This window comes from Amphiura filiformis, chromosome 6 (genome assembly GCF_039555335.1).
Source record: "Amphiura filiformis chromosome 6, Afil_fr2py, whole genome shotgun sequence".
NCBI classification, from domain to species: domain Eukaryota; kingdom Metazoa; phylum Echinodermata; class Ophiuroidea; order Amphilepidida; family Amphiuridae; genus Amphiura; species Amphiura filiformis.
Window position 1 is genome coordinate 64,936,203 of NC_092633.1, and position 23,760 is coordinate 64,959,962.

Here is a 23,760-nt window from a genome sequence, read left to right on the forward strand (position 1 = left end):
CTTCAGCGACAACACGGCGGCAAGGGACGAATGGCTGCGGCAGGAAACGGAGACTAGCGACCAAAACCGGACGTTGTCTGGGCGGCGAGTGACGATGTCTCGACGGAGCCCGACAATAAGCAACGAGGTCAGACGGCTAGCAGCGGATTTGCTTGCGGCAAGGAACGGCAGCTGACGGTGGATTGCGGCGATGATGACGTGACTCAGCGGCCGACATCAAAGCATGTGTGTGTGCAGGTCGTATAGTCCACTTTGAGGTTCCCACTCTCCACAACGTTCTGGTCATCCACTCAAAAATATCAATATCAATAATAATCAAAAATATTAACATCAATATCAATAATAATCAAAAATATTAACATCAATATCAACAATAATAAAAATGTTAAAAGCAATATCAATAATAATCCAAACTATTAAAGGGGATAACCCTATTGGTTTTGGATATGGATTGTCTTTAAAATTACATAATAATATCAAATATCGCCTTCTTTATGCTGCTTTGTGAAAAAACGAGAGCATTTTCAGCGTAAATGTGAATAAATAGCCAAATTTGCAATCCAATACCTTGGTATGCGTGAATTGCATTCTGGGCAGGCAAGCAACAAGACCTGACGGCAATGTTGCAATGCCCGGCCCGTATTGAACGGAAAATATTTGTTTTTCCACCATGGTGGGATAATTCTGAATTGACACTTAATTTGGGTGCACTTTGTCTTGGGTCCAATCTCTATCATGGAAAGTTTGCTATATCTTTCTAAATATATGATTGTTTGTTCTAGATTTGGGTTTTAGCGTTTCATATTTGAAAGAACTAATGTTTAATTGCAACATTTTGAAACCACAAACCAAAACCGGGTGCTATGATGTACAAGATTGGGCTACGAGTATGCATTTTACCAAGTTAGCAATAGGTAATTGCTTCATTTTGCATATGCATGACTTTCTTTATTATACTCAAAATCAGATTTTATTATACATGTTATAAGGAAGTTTACGTGCATTAGGCTCCTTCACTGCAGGTTTCTGTCGTGTATGTTTGCGAGTGAGCCACTAGGAGACTGGGTTGCCAGGGACTACAGGACAAAATACCTGTTTCTGACTATAACTATTAGCTGAGACTATAGTATTGGCACCCTACTGATAATGGTTAATTGGAAATCTGAAAAAAAAACCACTTATTTTGTAAACAGATGATACTCTGTGATTATTTATGGATGGAAACTTGGGAAATTGCTGTTAATAGAAAAATTGATATATTAAACATACATTTTGTTTTCTCAACTATAAAAATCCATTCACAAATAAGGTTTTTAGGAACCATTTGACATTAAATATTTTGAACAATTGCTCTATGAAAAATGATATAAATGCACCCCTGCTGATCCAGGCTACTGATAAGCTGTCAACAAGTGACCACTAATTCAACAATTATAATGAGCAACAATATAATGAGGGATTGAGTAATCAGTCTTTTTGATTATAATTGTTAAAAGGTCATCTGAGCCTGAGGGGGAATAAGTATATATTGTTGGATTGTCAGAATGTTCAAAGTCATGTCATAAAACGTAATCACAAAGTCGTCTGAATATAGATTGTTGGATTGATGCGAAACTCGGTGGATGTGATTTCCATTGATCCCTTTGTTTGTACAAGTATTAAGTATAAATTAAATGTAGACCTATTTAACACACATTTTTCAATTTAGCTTATAGTATCTTATTGGTGGTATTCGTGGTATAACAACATTTCCAACCCGGTTAGTTGTGCATGTGCTACACACAAAAAATTACTAGCATTCCAAGTACTTGTCAATGTAAAATTATGAAACATGAATTTCATCCATGGTGTTGTCTTTTTAAAGACATTTCTTGTTTAATTTCATGCATTTATACACAGTTAGGTGGGGGAGTTTTTTTGGGTTTTTTTAGTGTTGGTGGGGAAAGTTTTTTTTTCCTCATGTAGTGGGTGAAGTTTTTTTTTCTTTTTCAAAATCTTCCTACCCCACCCTGAGAACCTAATGGTGCATCCCTAAATGGTGTATGTAATGCTGTGGGGGCGTAGTGGTCAGCGACAACATGTAAAATGTGCTGAGGCCTGCGGATCAACGTCTGGGCGTTGTGCCTTTGCGTAGCGCACTATAAACCACTGGTTTTTTAAAAAATAATAAAGGAGCTAATCCGTGTACCCAATCGAGACTGACTACAATTTAGGGAAGGCGATAATATTTTGTGCCGGTCTTATTATAGTATGAATACATTCCTCGACTCAGTACTTAAGATATTGTTTTTTTACTGAATCTCTAAATGTAATTATGAGAAATATATAAAAGTATACAATTTTAGAAAGGAACTGATGCTAGGAATCCAACTAGCATAACAGAATGAGCAGTTTATGAGAAAATCTCAAAGTTTTATTTTACTTGACTGACTCGATCGAGGAAGGTATACGGATATTACTGATATCAAGTTAACCAAACGGTATTATGCTTAAAAATTTACAGCTCGATAAAAGTAAACATGCACACAGGTGTATACAATGTCATAAAATTACAATCTCTGTAAAATGTTTATCAGAAATGTTTTTTAATACCTAGCTGCAGCTCGATAAAGTACACAGCTGGTTTACTGATATCAAGTTAACCAAACGGTATTATGCTTACAAATTTACAGCTCGATAAAAGTAATATGCACACATGTGTATACAACGTCATAAAATTACAATCTCTGTAAAATGTTTATCAGATTTTTTTTAATACCTAGCTGCAGCTCGATAAAGTACACAGCTGGTTTACTGATATCAAGTTAACCAAACGGTATTATGCTTAAAAATGTTAATTATAATACAAAAACACACACACAAACCCACCCCAGTTGCCCGGGGCAAGAAATAACCCCCCCCCCACCACCACCACCCGAGAATATCTTAGTCCGCGGTCTGTTGCTCTTTCGTCTGTGCTCTCGCCCCAGTGGGTGTATTAGGGGTGGGCAGCGTTTTGGCCCGTGCTAAGCTGCTCTACTGGGACGATTGTGCGCGGAGCACGATAAAACTTTCCATTTTAACCCCAAATCAAGGTGATTATGTTGTGTAAAGACGGGAAAATTTGAAATATATTTAATCTATTTTGCCCCTAAATCATGATATACAATAATAATATTTCTAGTTAATTTTTGCCGGTATAATTTTTGTCGCCTATATTGCGCCTCTGATCTTCCTGAGGTTTTCACCCACGAGTGGCCGAAAATTGGGGAGAAATTGGGGCATTGCCAGATGTGTTGTAAGGAGATACTTGCTTGAATTGTTTCTCAAAATGAATGTTTGGTTGATTGCCACAAACTTGTTTTGCAGAGAATTATAATATCTCCATCAGTCTTACTTTGTAAGGAGCTTAATTTCCTGGTCATTGGTCGGGTTGAAACTTGAAAAGTATAGACATATTTTAAGCACGGATTTGTAATTCTCACTAGTGCACGGATTTTTATTCTCACTGCACGAACGTGCCAGGAGGCACGTTAAAATAGCCCATGACTGTCAGTGTCAAATTAACTTAGATACCCAGTTTTTGTTACTTATTTAAAAAAAAATCCACTTTCAAAGAAAGTCATGAAAGAAAAGTGTTAACATTTGCTGCGACCTAATGGGATTTGGGTGTTTCCAAAGCATTGAGTGGGAGTCCCGGGGTGAGAGTTTACCTGAAATTCTACTGAAATTGGAAGGTTTTTCTCAACACTTTAAAAATAATAAAGTTGGGTCCCGAGTTGGGTACCATTATTTTGGAAGGTCTCATACGGATATGTAGGTATGGTGATTTTGGATAGTGAATGGATGAATAGTAAATTAATTATACTCCTCACCAAAAGCGTTTGTTCAATATAATTCAGTTCATAAAATGCAGCAGTGTTTCGTATTGGTATATTTATTCTTAGTGTATTAACTCAGTGATCCCAGCTAGCTGTACAACAATTCGGCGCGGTATTTGAATCTTCTTCTTTGCATGCTTGTGGCTTGGCCCAATTCTATAATAAATACAAATTGTATGCCCTATGAATGCTCTGATGTTATTGGTGAGGAGTAGAATCCACAATAGGCCTACACTTCAGACACATAGTATTAAATTTGCCCTATCTGTTATAATGCACCAACTGTGACATCTTTTGAGTTATTGTGAATTAGTAGTTATATTGCATCGATGATAAGGAACAAAGATAAAAGGGTGGTATCACTGATCAATATGCATGATTACAATGTTCAAACACCCCTTACTGTAAATAGATTATCCCATCAAAAGTTTCAAGTCATTTATAGGAATATTCGGCTGGACCCAGATATCTTGCTGTAGGCCTAAATCGGTCAAAATTGAATAAAAGTAGACAAGGAAAAATATTTTTTCATCGCTTTACCAAAAATTTCTGTTAGGTCTGACAATATTTCTTTTCTTTCAAGACTTTTTGCCAAAGTGAAATAAATCATAAAACCCGGGTCTCTAAGTTAATTGGACAGACAGTATAGTTGACCTGATAAATAATATGAATTATGATCATTAATCATTATGGCGTTGTCTTTCTTAAAGACAGTTCTTGTTTTATTTATCCTGTTTGCTAATAGGCGACGGGCTGTGAATAGCTTTATTTTGCAATTGGTACCGGTAAGCAATTTTTGATTTTTTCTTAAGAAAATAAATTAAATAAAAAAGATTAAGAACAGTAATCTAGGTCTGTGTATAAGTTGCGAAATAATGCTATAAGAAAGTTACATAGTTGGAAGTTTCTTGGCTCAAGCACACGTAGTGTTTTTGCAAATGTAGAAAGTTGCAAGTGAAAGTCAGTAAGCTTAAAATTTAAAACATGATTTGATGAGGTAAGCTTACTGAAATTAGGGGCTGCGCTAGACTCGCTTTGACATTGCTATGTACGCAGAGACTGGCTTATGCCATTTTGTGTGTCAATGGGATTTACATGCTTTATAACGTTTTGAGCACCTCAAACATTTCAACAAGTTTGTTTGCAATTTAGTCAATTTAGGCCAAGTAAAAAAAAATAACATCGTCCGGACTTTTTCAAAAATCGGTGAGGGAGGTCCGTATTATTTGTTATTTTGTTATTTTTTGCCATTCATATCTGTGTAAAATTGCAATTGCAAAGTGTTTGTCAATGCATCATAAAATCGGGAAGGCCCCTAATATTTTTGTTGTTTACCCCAAGCCCTAGCTTGAAGAAAGTGTTTGCAATGTGTTTATAAATGATAACCAAGAACTTCTATTAAACATGTCTTTTCATCACAACAAAGTAAGGAAGCAAATAGGAAAATAAAAAAATATTTGAAAATCTCCACAAATTGGTGAGGGCGGGGGCGATGTACATGTTATTTATTTTACTTGGCCATATATGCAGGCCCGTACGCAGGGGGGTGCGGTGGGTGGGTGCGGTCGCACCCCCCCAAAAGTATACAAAAATATGTCAATTTGTGAGCGTATCGAGCAAAAAAAGTGGTGTTTTTATGCTTTTTTTGGTCAAAAAAGTCCAAATTTTTGAGGAAAAGTCCACTTTTTACAAAATTGCCCCCTTGGAAAAAAAAAAGGTCCACTTTTTTCAAAATCAGCACCCCACCACCAAAAAAAAAAATCCTGTAATACGGGCCTGCTTATATGATAATGAAATTGGTACTCACATATCTGATATTCAAATCATAGTTATCTTACTCGATGTATCCAAGTAAATTAAACTTGGAATTTCTGATACTTTTTATGGATGATCTCAGAGGTGACATTTTTCCAAGGCCTAGAGTTTGAAATTGCAGTTTGCATTAAGGGGGTACTACACCCCTGGCCAATTTTGTGCCTGTTTTTTTTTTATTTCAGCACAGACAACAGTTGTGGAGTTACAGTCAAAAATGAGGGAAACCCAATATTTGATCAATAAATCAATAATAACTTGCCTTCAGTTGCTATATTTTCAGTGCAGTAGTTGTAGTCCTTGTCCCTATAATATACATATCTTACTTATCACCAATGCACTATAATTTTTGAGAAAAATTCAAAAATAGGCACAACATTGGCCAGGAGTGTAGTACCCCCTTAAGTGTTTAATTCTGTTAAGCTAGGAACATGAGACAACTTGTAAAGATGTGTCCATCTGTAAGTTTTCAGTGTGATACCTTAATATTCTACTGATCCAAATAATATTTACCATATAATTATTTCTTTTCTTTCCCAGCTTGTCCTCATAGACTTGTGGATCATGTGATTTGAGTTGAAGAATCAATTGAAAATGGCATTACCCAAGATCATACAGACTTATTTAACTCACTTTATTTTGTATGAAACCAAGCATACCTTTCAAAAATGTAGAACATTTGCATCCACATCAACCAGTAAATCTCTTTTCCAAGGATTCTACTTTCAAAGTGGCCAGATAAAATCACAACAGAAATCTCATGAGAGAAATCACTTTCATGCAAATGGCAGACATGTGCCGGCAATTACAAGTCAATTTTCCTGCAGAAAATCATCAGAATATTGTGTATTCAATGCATCAAAGAAATTCCAAAGACATGATGGGATGTCTTCAGAGTTGTGTATTCACAGTGGCAACAGTAAGTCAATTGAATCTATGAGACTTACAAACCAGCATCATTTATCATCTCAAATTGGTATTTCCAAACCATACAGTGCCTCTTATGGTGACATTATTGCAAGACATAAACACACAGATGCAGGGGAGACTAATGAAGGTGTGGAGGAGAACAAGGAGTTTCCATTGCTTTTCAGACACAGACCAAAGAAATCACGACAATATGGCAAGATGCTTAAAAGTGAAGGCACTAAAGAGAAGATGAAAGCTCCTGGAGTGGTGGACATGGAAATGAAGGCAGTGGACTTGAAGAAAAGAATTAAGAAACCAGCAAAGAGAGTAGCCAAAAAGGTATGTTTTCTGGGATGTGTGGGTTGTTGGGGTGGACATATTATTGCAAAATTTTATGATGTGATCAATTCAAATTCTTTTAATTTCATGTCATACAATGTAAGCTGTGATTTAACTCTCATTTAGTCCTACATTCAAAGTGTTTTGAATCTGAGATAGGGCACAAGTGTATCGTGTGTAAAATTACTACAGTGGGAATTCCGATTGAATGAACACAGCTGTCAACAGCTGTATTCGATCCAACCGCAATCATATTTTGCATATTTCTAACTACAACCCAAACACATGACCTTGGATACAATACTAACCAATCATGAGTGTGTTGGCATGGTTGGATTCACTTCCGCGTAACCCACGCACAGTCGCACACGCTGGCGTGCATCACGCAATGTACGCCAAAAATCGTCACGCGATGTCAGGCTGTGTTCATTCAGTTGGAATTTCCACTGTAAGTGAACGCTTTTGATAAATTAATGCCTTTCATTTATAACTTGATGACAAAACTTTTAAGTTTTAAAATTTGGTTAATTCCAGTCAGTCTTATTAGTAGAAAATAGATAATCCCTTAACTACATTATGCCATTGACTACTGTTATTTTTGAATTCAGGACATGCTGATGTGCTCTGCATATGCCACTGCAGAATTCTACTATTTGGCGACACTGAAGACAACATTGCTGGGATATGGCAAATACCTGCCTGTAGATTTGCCTCAAGGTTAGTACCAGTTGTAACAAGTCCCAAAGCCTTAAGGGACAGGTACAGGGTAGCAGGCCAACCTTTTCCCTGACTTTCCATGTTATGTATGTTTATAGTCAGTGTTTTCAGGTGTAGGTTCTAAATAAACAAATGGAAGAACTATTAATGTTACAAAAAATTGTGACTAGATTTGAAAGGACACTTACTACATGCATAAATTGTGTAAGGCCCTGACTAGATTTTCTACAACATGTTCCAAAGAATTTCTCCACACAGAACACTACCATTGAGCACTGATATTTCTGGATTTATTTGATAGTAGATGTGGCTTGTAGATGGTCAGAAATAGAAATGTTTCATGCTGCGGAGGTGTAAATACTAGGGTTATATTACCTAATTCCGCTTATTTAAGGTGGTACTACACACCTTGAAAAATGTGTGACTATTTTTGCATTTTTCTCAAAAAAATAATAAGATAATGGTAACAAAAGTTATGTATATTATAGGGGCAAGGAATCCAGTTACTACACCGGAATTTCAGTGACTCAAGACAAGTGGTATGTTATTTATGATAAGAAAGAGGTAGCGCTAGAATGTACCTCATTTCTTAACATATATAATGAACCACTTGTTTTGAATCACTTAAAATTTCAGTGAAGTAATTGGATTCCTTGCCCCTTTAATACAGTAAGCCAAAGAATTAAGGTAACAGTTATGTTCACCCTGTATATCCTAAACAAATACCAATATGTCAAAATTAAAACAAGCAGTCACTATCTGTACTTTTTAGCTCTGATTTAAGACCTTATTTGTTGACATTGGTTGAGAATTAAAGAAACAGTTTCTAAGGAAGAAACAAAATCAAAAGTTGCAATTTTGTGTTCTAATCAATGAAACCACAACGCTAGTTTTAACATGCTAATCAATGGAAGCACAGCGTTAGTTCTGTTGTTCGAGAACGCTTTGTGTACAAATCAATAGGTCTTGCAATGGAGCAAGCTGCAACTATTAAATTGGCATCTTCCTTGGGTTTTTGTATGTTGTGTCTTCATTTCTTGAACGATTTCAACGAATGAGGTCTTAAATTTGACCTAAAATACGCAGCTATTGACTGCTTGTTCCAATTATGACATGCCCATCTTTGTTTAGGATATACAGGGGTGAACATAACTGGTACCTTAATTTTTTGGCTTATGTATATATAACTTTTGTTACCAGTGTTTTGTTATTTTTTGAGAAAATGCAAAATTGGTCACAAAATTTATCAGGGGGTGTAGTACTACCTTAAATAATCACAACTAATGCCAAGACACTGCTCACAAATAATATTGATTAATTTCAACAACATTTTGCATAGATGTAAAACAAGTTACCAGCTTAGTTTATGTAATATTTACATTCCCTTTTTGATGTTATTTTTGAGGACATAATAGATGGCTAACTATAAAAAATATATGTGTGGTCCATTTCACTTAACTTTATGAAGTTTCATAAGTCTCAAAATCATTTGGAGCTAACAACGAGTCGTAAGTTCCATTTCACTAAACTTACTTACAAACGGTATCCTTCATAAGTAATAGGGATTTACTACAGAGACCTTTCATAAAGATACATCTAGATTTGTTTTTGTAACTTCACGAACGGTTAAGGGACCCCAGGTCATAGTCAAAAGTTGTGACTACTGTATGGTTATTTGCTAGATGTGACTATAACTATTGGTGACTTAGTCGTGCAACCGTAGAAAACAGAGAGAAAATTAAAGATGACAAACAGTTGCTGTACATGATTTCAGTCCAGAATACTCCCAATCTTTATCAGGTACTGTAGGGGTGGTAACCAGTTGGAAAGATATTCTGTCCAAACATGACTTCATTATAATTGCCTTAATGAACTTTTCCAGCTTGCTAGAAGTATTCTATTGGGTCACTGATTTAACTATATGTGCCAGGGACTGGGGTATACCATAACATTATGAAGCCTGAGAACCATGTCTTGACAAGCATCATCATTTTTCATGTTGTTCAACTAGATGCTGATGGTGTGCTGTACATGCATTTAGTGGAACCATCCAAAGATTTATGGCATGATGAACCAACAGAAATTGTCTTCTTTGAAGAAGGGGCAGTGGTCTTTTGGAATGCAACTCCAGATCTGGTAAGCTTATGAGATACGATTGTGACAAGGAACTTGACAACTTCTTAATATGCCATTGTATTCGGACATAGTTCTATTGTGATAACTAGTAATTAACTGCACATCAACACAATATCTAAAAACAAAATAGCTGAGGCTCAAAATTGAGTACTGGTGTGGTCTATTTTTCCAGGCTCCAAAGTTGTCATCAAAACCCATTTCTTTGCAGAGTTGTCATCTACACATAATCAAAGTACCAAACATGAAAGAGATCTTCATTGGCTACCAGTTCATGAGAGAATCAAGTTCAAGACACTCACGCTTGTGTACAAGTCCCTGAATGGCCTCTCTCCTCAGTACATTTCCAACTGTCTCACGATCAAGAGCTCCATACATGCTATGAGTACTAGGTCCAGTGAGAGTGTTAATTTTTTCATTCCTCGCACCAGGAAATGTGCTGGGGATAGAGCCTTTTCAGTGACTGCCGCAAGGTTTTGAAATGGCTTACCATCTACAATCAAGAATGCCATCAGCCTGAACTCATTTAAGTCATTGATCAAAACTTTCTTTTCTCTTGCGCCTTGAATCCCGAGGCAAAGGCGCATATAAATACTTGTTGTTATGTTATGTTATTTTATCTGATGTTTTCTTATGTGATGGAAAATTTAACAGACAAAGTATGGAAAGCTGTTATTTGTAAAAGTACCTTTTGATTACTTGCTTGCATGCTTGCTTGCTTTATAGATTTATGTCATATACCTGTGACCTGTCAGTCTATTTCAACTCAGTGGTCTGAAAATATGACATGATTACTGAATCACTTTTTGATTTAAGGTTAAGAGAGCTAACTTGGATACTACACTCTTGTAGAATAATATCTGCCATGAAAAATCAATTACATCTATTCATTTAAAACTTATAATAGTGAAGCAAAATCTTTTCCCCCATCTTGTAGTTTAGGAATTGTATAGAAATTGTGATTACTGTTATTTTTCTTATTACTAGGAAAAAGAAATTTTGTGGATATTGGAGTACCACCAGCGTAACCCATACCTAGAGTCAACTGTCCAGGAAGAAAATGAACAAATAAACTATAGGCATTCAGAGTAAGTTTTCCTGTTCCATGGTTTGAGATGATGTGTGAGCAAGATGCAGAATCCTATTATTTCCAAATCATTTCACTTGTACTTTTTAGCCTACTTAAAATGATGTATACAGGGGTGGGTCTCCTGGAAATTTCTGTGCCTGTGAGACCTGGTCCTGATCCTTGAGAGAAAGATAAAACGTGCTTTTAAGTTCATTATACTTTTCACTGTTTAGTTGTTTCAAAGAACAAACATTGTGAAATGAATTATTTCACTTACTTTAGTTAACTGAAAAGTTCAGTTACAAAAGTGACTATCAGTGATTTGTACTTGTGTACTTGCATAATATATGTTTGTGTGTATTGTATACCTTGACTGCTCACATTAGTACCCAGTTTCAACCACCGTTTATCAGTGGGAGCTGGTAGCCTAATGGAGCGTCCGTCTAGAGATCGGAAGGTTGTGGGGAAAATGACTGATAGTGACTTTAAATTTGAAGGCACTCTAAAATAGTTGACAGTGCTGTCTCGTTACTTCATTAGAAATCCATTGTTTCTCCAAGTCTTGTCCTCGGTCTTCAAATGTAGTGTGTATTTGGTTCTTCCACAATGAACCAATGCTGCATTATATACAATGTATAATACCCACAAATACAGTGTTTATAATCAGGCATTGTGTTACTGTAGTTATTTAACAGAAGGACATGCTTTGTTTTTTCTGCAGGAAAGACACAACTGTGAACAGCAAAGGTGTGATTACATTCGATACAAGAGATCCCAAGAAGTTTCCACTAGAAAAATTTGCAATTTCCAATGCCATTATGCATTCAGGTAATATAGGAGTGTAGATACGCTTGTATAATTAAAGACAGAGATAAAAACAATTTATCGCGTCTGACGTCATCTGTCAATCAAATTCGAGCACGTTTTGTTTACAAGTGTTGTGATGATGACTTGCTGAACGCGGATTTATAACCGGGCGCCTTATTGTTAATTTTGCCCCTTTCGACATGCAAACCATCTCAAAAGTTAGGTCTTTATAGTAGGAAACTTTCTTTGGTGAAGGCACCATGTCCACAATGCCTAGAAAAGCTGCTTTTTGCCTTGTAAATGTACATATTTTTTCGCCATTTGCTGCTATTCCTTTTCTCCGATCAGCACCAGATAGATCGGTCTTCCTTTTACGCGCTGATTAACCTGTGTGAACCAATCAAGGATCGTAATTGACAGTGACATCAGCCACGATAAATTGTTTTTATCTCTGTCTTTAATTATAGACAGAATTCTATGGTATACCATCTGTCATAGGTAGATACAAAGAGTGCTCACTACCAGGTTAATGTGATTTTCAAAAAGGATAAGATATGCAGTTCAGGCACCAGATGCAGATTTCAGTGAGCAGATCAATTGGGAGTTGATTTGGGATTTGAAGATTGGTCAATGTAGATCTAGATATGACTATATATATACAGTACACATGACAGATGGCTTAAAGTTGCCTCCAAGGGACTGAGTAATCTCATGGGTCACTAACCCAATTCTAAACGAATCATTACTGTACAGATTTTAGCAGTTAAATTCAGACCCCTCCCCAAATCAATACCCTAGCAAGTTGCCACTGCAGGGAATTTCACAATGACTCAATAAGTAAAATACTTACGCTATCTCTAAGACGCTGCAAGTTTTATTTCATTATAAAGACAATTAGAGATGTGTATTTCTTGAAACTACATGTATGAAACCAAGTGTAATTCTTCAGAGATAATGTGTAAATTTTATGTTAACGTGAATATGTTTTACGGCATGTTGTTTTATTACAGTCAAGCTGGCTATGTGGGAGAACTCTCTAGACCATTTTGTGGATTCCATTGAATACATTCCTGATGTAAGTTGTTGTTTTTGGGACACCTTTGTGTTTTGCCTTGTAAAATGGACTAACTAGATTAAATGCACATTATATTAAATAAAGCCATTATTGTAAGCGGGGGATGTTGAAAGGGAGACAAAACAGATTGACAAGACATTTAACCAATCAAGTGAATATAATTCACTCTCAGCCTTGAGCTCAAGAGAAATAGTTTTAATCTCAGCTACTAGGCAGACGTTATTTTTAATAGAATAAAAGTCTCATAAGTTTAGTGCTTAAACATTATGATTGCCAACACGGCCTTTGTCGACAACTTTGTCCACTCTGTTTTTCCATGACATGTTGTGACGTGTGTTTTTTGGGTAGCTATAGTACGTTTAAGGGACCCTTGGACTATGTTTGCCAGAGGAGAGGTAGAAGGTTTGATTTGAGGTGCATGTGCTTGGTTAGAATGTTAAATGAAAGTTCATATTAGGCCTAGCACCTACGGACATGTGCAGACGTGTTACGATGTTAACCTTGCGTGCATGCTTCATACCTAATTAGTTTATTTACATGCCACACAAGGAGCATATTCGAAAGGCTATCTTGGGCGACATCGCAGTAGGTGCAGGTAGGTGGAAGTATGAATACAACATCATCCAGGTGTATAATCCCTTATAATCTTTAGGTCCGAGAAGTACTAAAGTTTGTTGATACTCTTCTATACATCAGTGGAGAATTATGGTATGCCACCGCATACACAGTAGGCATATATGGTACATTGTTATTAGATACTCGGACAAGAATCCAGAATCAAAGGTCTTTTGACAGCAACGGTTGAGTACACGTTCTCTAAACGCTGGACAAATACACATATTTGTACTACAGACCTTTGGTTCAGGCCACGCACACAGAATATTAAGTTTACTCCCCAACAAGTATTACAAATGCAGGTGTGTATTAAACATGTTTAAATCCAATTGGAAAATACATAAAAGTACTAACCAATACTTTGCATATAAATATTGAGAATCATAATCATTAAATTAACTTGTTCCCACAAAGTATTTTTCATTGATATATATAATTATTCATGCCATCAGTTAATTGTCCCCGTAGTTTATATCAGAGCCTTCAACCATCACACAGGTATTTCGTTATTTTCTGTACGCCTTTTGCAAACTGGAAGGCGTATATGGAAAATGGTAACTGTATCATAATAGGCCTATGATGTAAAGGTGTTAAAAGAAAAGAAATAGTAATAATACTAATCAAATCAAGAAGAATATCAAAATCATTCTACTCGCACATTACACTGGAGGCAGGCCTGTATTATGATTAGGCCTACAGTAAGAAATGTTTAAAGATAATGTGCCAGTTGCGCTAAACAAGAAACTTTTTCGTGCTTGGCTGATCCTCACTTGATGAAGGTCATATTGATTTATCGTCTACCGAGATGCCTCCTCTCCTGGCCAATGGTACGTTCAAATCGATCGGTTGGACGTCCAAAGGTCCCATAAACGTATTATAATTCCAATTGCAAAAATTACACCGGCTGATGTGATTTCATGCATGATTTAATACTCTAGATTGTGTGAAGAAGGGTAGATTATTTTGTTGATTATGACAATTGAGACAAGAAATTTATACCAAAAAAAGAAATAATGAATAAGGAGGCGGCCTATATGCTTCACCCTAGCAGGGCGTAAAATTAATATATGCTAGGATCGGAAATAAACGATGCAAGCCCAAAATTTATGATTTAAATTATGTGTTTGGGGCTCGAGCAAACTGACATATGAAAATTTCGAGAGAGAAAAAAAATCATGAGGACTTAAGTTGAGATTGCCAGAGTACTGACTGTGAACTTAGGTAGTGCAGTGGTTAGGCTCTTGACCGGTAACCAAGCGACCGGGTTTCAATCCCCGCTGAGTCCTGATTTTTTTCACTCTCAAAATTTTCATATGTCAGTTTACTTGAGCCCCAAACACATCAAAAAAAGAAAGAAACAGTTTGTTTATTATTAGTGGTTTTTCACATACTTTGTGTCATTCACACTCTCTGTTCATTTTCCCCATTTATATTTGCAGTACATGAGTATGGGCAAACCAATTACTATGACTACAGATGAAGTAATGAAGAAAAGAGGCAAACTGTTTGCTCTCCGGCATTGCGTCAATCTCAGTTCAGACTTGCTGATAGCATCAGACTTTTACTGGGACAGAGATAGTCTAGAAACACTGTACCAGAAGATGTGCCACTTTTATAGCATTGATAGGCGAACCAAAGTAGGTAAACATGACATATCTGTAAACACTGGGATGTAAGCATATTCCGCAAGATATGAGGTTCTGCTGTAAAAAGGAAATGAGCTTATTCTTTTTTAGGGACTTGCTATAATATTTTGCTGTAAAACTTTGAATTTGATGAGCGCGTACTACCATGATGTTGCAAAGTCAGAGCAAATGTGTATGGTGCAAAGTACATTCTTAAATTTACATTTGGGAACAGCAGATTGCCTCAGCAGCCAATCAGAGACAAGTGCATTTCAATGCAGTAAATATGTGATGTACGATTAAAATATGCTCTTGTCAAAAGTTTACAGGAAAAGATTATTATAGGCAATTCATGTGAGAGGTAATTTCTGTGTGATCTAAAATGAACTAATTTATTGACTATACCCAACCAGAGCTGGAATGTACTGGTACTAGTGGTAGGAAATATTCACATACAACAATTCAATTTAATAGTATAAGAAAGTTTTAACTTACGTCTCACAACTTTTATATTCAGAGCTGTGGTAGCCTGCGGCTTGCATCCTCAATTTAAACCAGCTTTCTCATACTCTCAGGAATGATGGTTATGTTATTATTGAAAATATTGTTTTGGTGGATCAGGAGTTAGGTGGATAAAGTAAAAAATCATGTAAGATGCAAAATGGGCAGACCATTTCAGTGTGTAATTATGAAGTATGACAAGTGTAAATGGGTAATGTGTGGGACTTGCATGTATTAGATCTTATAAATATAAATAATAAATGGCAATTTAGATCTCACACTTTTCTTTTCCCCACATACTATAGGTTTAAGAGCATTTTATGGGCTTATTTTCCAATAGTTTAAAGATGCTTTTCTTAAAGTCAATGGATATGGCCCGTCAAAAGTCTGATTGTGAAGAACTCATTCCTTAGCAATTTGCAAAATTGCTAAGGTCTGTTTCTGTCAAGTTCTTTCTTTCTTTCTTTCTGTCAATCTTATAATAAGCCACCGTAGCCATATGCTTTGAGCCATGTTGACCATAGTTGGTCATTAGGACCATTGGGTGGGGGGACAAATGAAACATGATCAACTTCAGGTCAAAGGTCATCCACTTCCGCCAATGGCCAAAAAGCGTGATTTCACTAAAAATGCTACTCCTTCCACAAATTACACAGCACGATGATGGCACTTTGGTACATGCATCAGCTATACCCCGTGTCTAAAAGTTATTGTCCAGAATCGGGTCAAAGGTCATTAAGGGATACTTCCGGTATATGACCAAATACCCTAAAATGCTGCTGCTGTCGCAAATATATATAGTACAACAATGTTACTTGGTCATCAGGACTAATAGCTGGTGGCACAAATGTCACATGACCAACTCAAGGTCAAAGGTCATGGAAAAGTTATCATGGCCGAAAATGTTATTTCCTATTATTTTTACCAAAACTGCTACTCCTTACTAAATTACATCAAGATGACGTCACTTGACACATACATTAGCCTTGAGGTCAAAGGTCATACGAAGGTCATTATGGCTGATGTGATTTTCTGTTCTGTTACTAAAAATTCTAAGTCATTCCACAAATTATAGCATGACATTACTTGCATACAACCATTGGGGTCAAAGGTCATTGGGTCAAAAGTCATTGGGGTCAAAGGTCATGTAGGTATTACTTTCAGTATGTAGCAAATTACCTTAGGAAGTGGCACTATAATAGCGCATGACCAAAGTTGCACAGAAATATTTACATGAATATTGAATAATTAAAAAAAATAATCATGTTTCGCGTCTTCTCCCGCTTCCTTTTTTGAGGTTTCTTCAATTATATTTTTATTTTTTTAAATTCAGTTATAACTTTTATAAAAATATGTCTTGGGAGTAAAAATGCTTTCTATAGCCTTGCCAATATACAAGAAACACTTTTGGAAGGTTTTGTGATAATTAGAGGAGGCCTATCTCTTTGAACAAGATATAAAAAGAGGCCTCCTCCGGATCCTTTTTCCAGGCATTATTGTGTGCGTTAACAGTTCTAATTATGGGTATTTGCGCCAATTTTACGACAAAAAATAAAAATCACCCTCTTCCTCCTTTTTGAAACATGTTTTTTATTTTACTTGGCCTTATCAAAATGATTTCACATACTGTAATAGTATGGAAAATAATTATGTAATATGAGGTCGTGCGTCATGAATTGGGGTATAGGAAAAGGTGGCGGTGTTACATTTTTACATTTTTTTCAGGACATTCTATACCAGATCTCAAGAATGGAGAGGGGTACTGAACTAGTTTTGGTCTCATTTTGTTTCTAATTTATCTAGCTAACATTTAGGAAAGTAACAACTTCACACTATATTTCCTTCTTGAGATATTGCAATTCAAACAAAGTAGTGTCAGGGGTGGCGGCGAATACGGTTGAGGCGAATACGGTTGAGGCATGTGTTAAAGTATAGGGAATATTTATTTTTAGTGCCTCTCGAATTTATTTTTACTCTAACTTCGTAATCCAGCAAGGTATTGGGATGGATTATGTACCATTGCTTTGGTATTTATGTCTAGTAGGTAATGTGACCAATTTTACTCCAAGCTAGTTTAATTTGTTGTAAATATGCTGCATTCTGTGTCATGGGTTCAAGGCTTTTCCTATACGTTACTGTACTAAGCATGCATTTGTGCTCCGAAATGTTCTGAATGTCATATTTCTTGAATAAGTTACCCTACTTCTGTAAAAGTTATCATTTCTTAGAAGGAAATTTGATGAGGAATTCAAATATGCCATTGGTTTTTGTGTACGGCATGAAGGAAAAAAGTTTTGATTGAAAATATAATAAAAATCATAAAAATTTTGTACGACTTTTGAACACCCTGTATCTCAGTTAGGCAACATAACTCATCATTACAAGTTTGCTTTTTTTGAAAGTCTACAATGTTATTAGCACATCTAAAAAGGTTTTAACAGACCAGGTGTTTATGTTAGTAAATAAGAGAGGAACAAAATTGTATACTTTTTGAACCAACATTTAACTTTTCCACCCTATATGACATTTGTGGCACCCTGTATATTGACCAAATATTTGTATGTGTGTATTCCTGGTACTCTAAGCTTTACAGTGATACATAATTTTATAGGGTTTTGATGAACAGAATATGAATTAGATCAGTTTAAGTACAAAAACATGTAAATTGTTGAATTTTTTAGTATGTAACGCATTTGGCCCCCAATTCACGGCGCACGACCATAATTTATGATTAATACTACAAACATCTCTTCATACATGTATATTCCAATGAATTATACATATGCTGGACCTTTTGAACTCGCATATGCTATAGGTGAGCTAACGAATTAACCTTGGTCTCTAGCCAAATTCAAAAGTTATAGTGCATTTCAAAAAAAGACCTCTCAGTAAAATCAGCATAATATACTACCTCTAACATGCATTCATGCTATATAGCTGGGGTAATTAGCTATAGGCCTAGGTAATTAGCTATTGCTAAGGTCGCGTATATGTGTATTCGCAATTAGCTCTAGTTTTCATGTTTTATTTTTTCTGCTCAGGTAATGAATGAAAAGTTAAATCACTGTTCAGAGCTTGTAGAATTAATGCGTACAACTCTCACTGAAAAACACTCAACCAGATTGGAATGGATGATTATCATACTGATTGCTGTGGAGGTAAGTTGAATGAAATATATCATATATTTATGCTAATTAGGTAATGGTACCAATGGGAGAGAAAGGTTACTATTATATTACTCATCTGCATGTGTTGTGAAAGGATTGTATTTTTAGATTATGACATTGACAACGGTGTTACCAAAAATGGGTATATTTGGAGGAATGTCATTTTGTACTGTTCTATGGGGAGAAGGTGAACATGTGAATTGTCATATTTTAGCCCGGGGGCCACTCAAATATGACAGTGTATGCATGCGTGACCAAATTTTTTTGAACACCCCCTAAACAAGTTTTCCTCTGTACGGGGGTACACATAATTATTGCACCATTCTAAGTAATCCAGAGAAGGTTTACATTTTTCAGTGGAGAAAACTCACAAATCTACTACAGTAGTAATAAATAATGCATGAGGAATCTATACAGTCCTGAAAATCTTTTTGAAATTTAGGATGATTGTCGGCGAGTAGGCCTACACACGATATTTTCGTCGATCCGTCTGTCCACTGAACTATATACCTATCATAATTCAATCAACATTTATATGACGTCATTGATGAATATGCATGTTTTTTATTCTAAACGGTATTTTACATAGAAGTACGAGGCCATGATTAAATCACATATAACATGTCATGAAATATTTGCATAACACCACGACACTCACTGTGGGTTTGGAGTATACTGTAAACATTTCTACGAACGGGGAATTCGTATCATTGAATAAATAGGAGTGAGCCTGCATGATTAAGTGGCTATTGCCATTTAGGGAATGTTAAGTAGAGAATATCATATGTATGACAAATGTCCAATTTTGTCATACATATGACAAGGGTTTGTGTTATTCAACATGGAAGCAGCAAATAGAGCAGCTAATACAAGGTGGTCCAAAGATATCCCCATTTTGGTGGTACAAAGATATTTTAATTTCAAATGAAAGCTTAAGCTCGAGCATTTTATTCTATACCACATTTTGAGGGCTCAGTACAACAATTGGCTCATCCAGTCATTTAGCCACTCTGGCTAATTTTATTCATAATCTTGATTGCATTTATTTTATACACACCATTACCCAGGAGAGCTGATGGAGATAAGTCTTTGTTGCACTGAACCCTCAATTTGTTGCATTTATTCACATACATATATTTTGGGTTGGATATTGAGATTTGACTGAAAAGCATGTGTGCATCATTGTGGAGAGATAAGTGGTCTGATCTGCAACATGCTGAAATGGTTTAGCGTTGTTTACATTTTCAGCTTTCCACATTGCTGGTGATGGGTTTCCTGTCAAGAGATTACAAATTCTCATTTGAAAGCTGTGCAATTTCAGCATGTTGCCAGTCAGACTACTATAGCACAACAGCATCAAAAGATAAACCAAATCAAATTTATAGTTGGAAGTTGATTTGGACTAACCGGTATTAATAAAATCACATTTGCCTTCATTATAATAAGGCAATTATTTCATTTATCTTGTTTCTTCTGTTGCAGGTTGTATTTGAATTTATCCACTACATCAAGCTTTATTTCATTGGTGATAAGCAGAGTGCTCAGGAACTCAAATCAAAGAATTCAACATCAAGGACATGAAGATGACTTACCAAAGGGACCAAACACAAATGTTTGCAGCAAGTGTCATTAATACAAACAAATGGGTCTAAATAGCTCAGTACAAAAAGACATCCACTAACAGTGCTACGATATTATAGAGTCAGTGATTCACCTATGCATCCATTTAGCTTCTTTGAATGAATGCATGTGATTTGAAGTTGCTCCCAAATAAATTGCATTGACATCACTGGCTGTATGTAGACAAGCACTTTGCTGTGCAATACCTAATCTTTTTTTTTTCTAGCTGAAATATGAAGAATACAGCTGACAATGTATTCATGTGAGTCAATTTTACAAGAAAGGTAACCTTTGAGTTTACTATACCTCATAAATATTTATTAGGTAATCCCGATATCTCATTGGTCAATTGCGCCAGCATACATGTGTGATATTGCAACAACTTCCTGTGTGCACATAATCTTGCAGATGTGAGGAAGTAGGAAAAACTACAAATATATTGGTGACAGTGAAAATATTTATATGGTATAGTAAATCAAATAGTGTTGGAAAGTAGTCAAAATCAACCAACACATCGGGACCAGTAATTTTCACTACTTCCCCTCTAACCATGTTGTGTTCGTATACCACCTGGTGTCTGGGACCAAGTTCCACAGCACGACAGTAACCCTATGTAAGGGATATTGAACTTGGTTTTGAATTTTTTTGAATTACACCTATTTGATACTGATCGACATATATGGTGCTTGTATGTGTGATGACTGTAGGCCATATGTGTGATATTAAATGATATGAAATAATGTTATTATGGAACCCATGGTGCTAATGGTTTATATATTGAATTTGGCCACCATAATCAGCACCAATTATGAATTTGAAATATAGGCATAACTAAAAAAGCTAAAGGAATAGAAAAATTACATTCCAAACTCCATAACTTCTAACAAAGCACATGTATGTTAGAAACAAAGTGTTTTCGGTATTATATACAACAGTTTATTCAATTTTCACAAATACTGACAAGCCTGAGTGGATCAGATCATGTTACATTTTGATTTTTGTAAACTGTTGAATTACAGCTGATGGTATTTTGCTGAAACTAACCACTAAAGTAATCATTTTGTATCCATAATATGAATTACAGGGTGTCCCATAAAAAAATTACCAAGTGAATGAATTTGGACGTAAGTTTAGTAATAGGGATCATAATCCAAAAATTTAAAAAGCAGTATATAGCCCATCTTATTCTGCATCTTACACGCTAATTGTAATCGGTTGGCAGATTGCGAAGAAATGAGAGATTACATAACGCATGGGTCAATTCACTTCATTCCACATTTGAAAGCAATCTGAGCAACAGACTGCCGTTCTTCTCTGAAACCCAATGTAAGGTTGTTCACCTTCATTAAAAGCATCAATAAGGCCAAAAAAAAAATTGTTTGTTTGTCCATAGAGGCTTATGAAACAGTTGGGTCGGTAGGTCGGATTTTTTTTTTATTACAGATATTGCACTTGAAACTGACAATTTGAAGACTGGTAAATAAGTCAAAACACACAGCACTTCACTGGTTTAACTCTTGAGATGGTTCTGCATGTTATACTGTTCATTTTCTTTACATTTTCTTTCTTTAAATTTGTACTAACCAAAGTCCCATCGATGCCAAAAAAAAAAAAAAATCCAAAAAAAAAAAAAATCCAAAAAAAAAAAAAAAAAAAAAATTAAAAAAAGACAGTCGGGACCAGGGTACACGGTCGGTCGGACGTGGACAAACAAACAATTTTTTTTGGGGGCCTAACATAACACTGTCGGATTATAAAAAAGAAGAGAGATACATGTACACAAACTTTACGAAGGAGTGAGCGTGTATGATAAAAGTCCCTGTTTATCAAACTTGGAATGAATTGAATTGATGCATGCATTATGTCATTTTGCTCATTTCTTCGAAACCAGTCAACTGAATCAAAAAAATAAATAAAGCTTCAAGGAATAAAATAGTTTCACCCCATATGTAAATCGATATTTTGATCGGATAAATTAGGGGTAGCAGTTGTCAATTTGGTCACACACCTTTTCACATAACAAACAGATTCAAACTTAATCATGAGAGCCAAGTAACTTCATTGTAATAGGGTCAATGTAGGCATGTTTGCTCCCTTGTCAATGAAACTGCATTTTATCTGTTGTGGTTGCACATTCCTACGGCAATTCAAGGGTATTCAACACTAAAGAATTACTTGCTTGGTTTCAAATGGACAATGTCTACTTAAGTTGTTGAAATTGTGCAAAAAGGTTGGTGCACCATTGGGAGGGTATATTTTGTGAATGTGAAAAAAAATGTTACCAAAAAACAAGTGATCAGGTGTGGATTGGACACCCTAAAGACACCCCTCTGGCTAATGCCTTGATTGGCAGTGATGTCTTCAGATATCCATATAAAATCACTTGGATCATATCAGTACAAATTTCTTCCAAAAGGCGTTTACATTTAAGGCAGAAAAACAATTTTGATCTCCAAAATGAAGTTCTGGGGCACTTGGAACATGAAGAGCTATATAAGTCCATAGTATCCATTTTAATGATTGTTTGTATGTGCAGGGAGCACATTGAATCAGGTGGTGGTCGCATTGCATTCTCTAAATTCAGTAAATTTTCATCGTCAACCGTGTAATTGAATGGGATTATTTTGAAATTTTAAAACGCTTGAAATATCACAAACAAATAGGCCTATGTTAATAAATAATATAAATACATGCTAAAACCGTTGGGGTTCGATAATGAACCCCACAAAACTAACCGAGTATATGGAAAATGCCATACGGCCGGGCGGTTTCACAAGTTGGCGGCTCTCATGCCATTCGCCGCCTGCATCTTAATACTAATTACGTCGTGTCCGTCCGTCCGTCCTCTGTCCGCTGGCGCTTATCGCGTTCAGCGCGTTCAGCGTTCACGCTGTGCACTATCGCGTGCTCGCGGTGCGCTATCGATCGCGGAGTATCAACGGGAGTGTGCGCGGAGTACAGTGCGAGCATCGGAAAAGCATTACAGTGTGACTAACAGGTGCATCTCATCGGACCAATACTATTTTCAAGACAGGATTTGAAAGAGGTGAACGATGGGTTTTCAGATTATGGGTACCGAAGTAAGCGTCACACCTACAAAACAGAGTTGATTAATCATTGAGCGACGTATATCGTAGTAGTTTGAAAGGTTAGGACAAGTATTATGGGTAACGGGTGTTGGGTAATTATAGATAGGCCTATCACGAGAACCGCCCAACCCGAGAACCGCGAAATCTAGTTGAATATAATATTATAATTATTGTGTATTTTGGACAAATAAATTATGAACTACAAACTCTTGTGATTGTAATCATGCCAATATTTGTTGTATTAATTTTAGAAGTGTATTTGTGTACAGTGAGTAACATCAAAGGACCCACTGAATTTTGCACCAATGTCACAAAGCCAAAAAGCAGAAGAGATAATATTTTTGCATTCATGTTTCTGCACAGAAGTCCAATTCTAATGCTTGAAAAAAATGCATCTGTTCTCCATTGCAACTTTTTTTGCT

General features: G+C 36.0%; 1 protein-coding gene across 1 annotated transcript; it reads left to right on the forward strand.

Annotated features, from left to right (window-relative positions):
- The first annotated feature begins 6,046 nt into the window (after positions 1 to 6,046).
- LOC140155822 (required for meiotic nuclear division protein 1 homolog) lies at positions 6,047 to 21,828 on the forward strand. Its single transcript, XM_072178806.1, has 9 exons — positions 6,047 to 6,920; positions 7,529 to 7,637; positions 9,649 to 9,773; positions 10,758 to 10,858; positions 11,561 to 11,667; positions 12,657 to 12,721; positions 14,776 to 14,973; positions 18,504 to 18,620; positions 20,112 to 21,828. The coding sequence occupies exons 1-9, from the start codon at positions 6,267 to 6,269 to the stop codon at positions 20,208 to 20,210; spliced, it is 1,575 nt and encodes a 524-aa protein (XP_072034907.1). The 5' UTR covers positions 6,047 to 6,266; the 3' UTR covers positions 20,211 to 21,828.
- The last annotated feature ends 1,932 nt before the right edge of the window (positions 21,829 to 23,760 follow it).

Excerpts from the sequence above, each read along its gene's own strand:
- LOC140155822 (XM_072178806.1), top strand. The coding sequence starts at position 6,267 with ATGGCATTACCCAAGATCATACAGACTTATTTAACTCACTTTATTTTG. Across the intron at positions 9,774-10,757 it reads GGAATGCAACTCCAGATCTG|GAAAAAGAAATTTTGTGGAT; the intron begins GTAAGCTTATGA and ends TCTTATTACTAG. Across the intron at positions 12,722-14,775 it reads CCATTGAATACATTCCTGAT|TACATGAGTATGGGCAAACC; the intron begins GTAAGTTGTTGT and ends TTATATTTGCAG.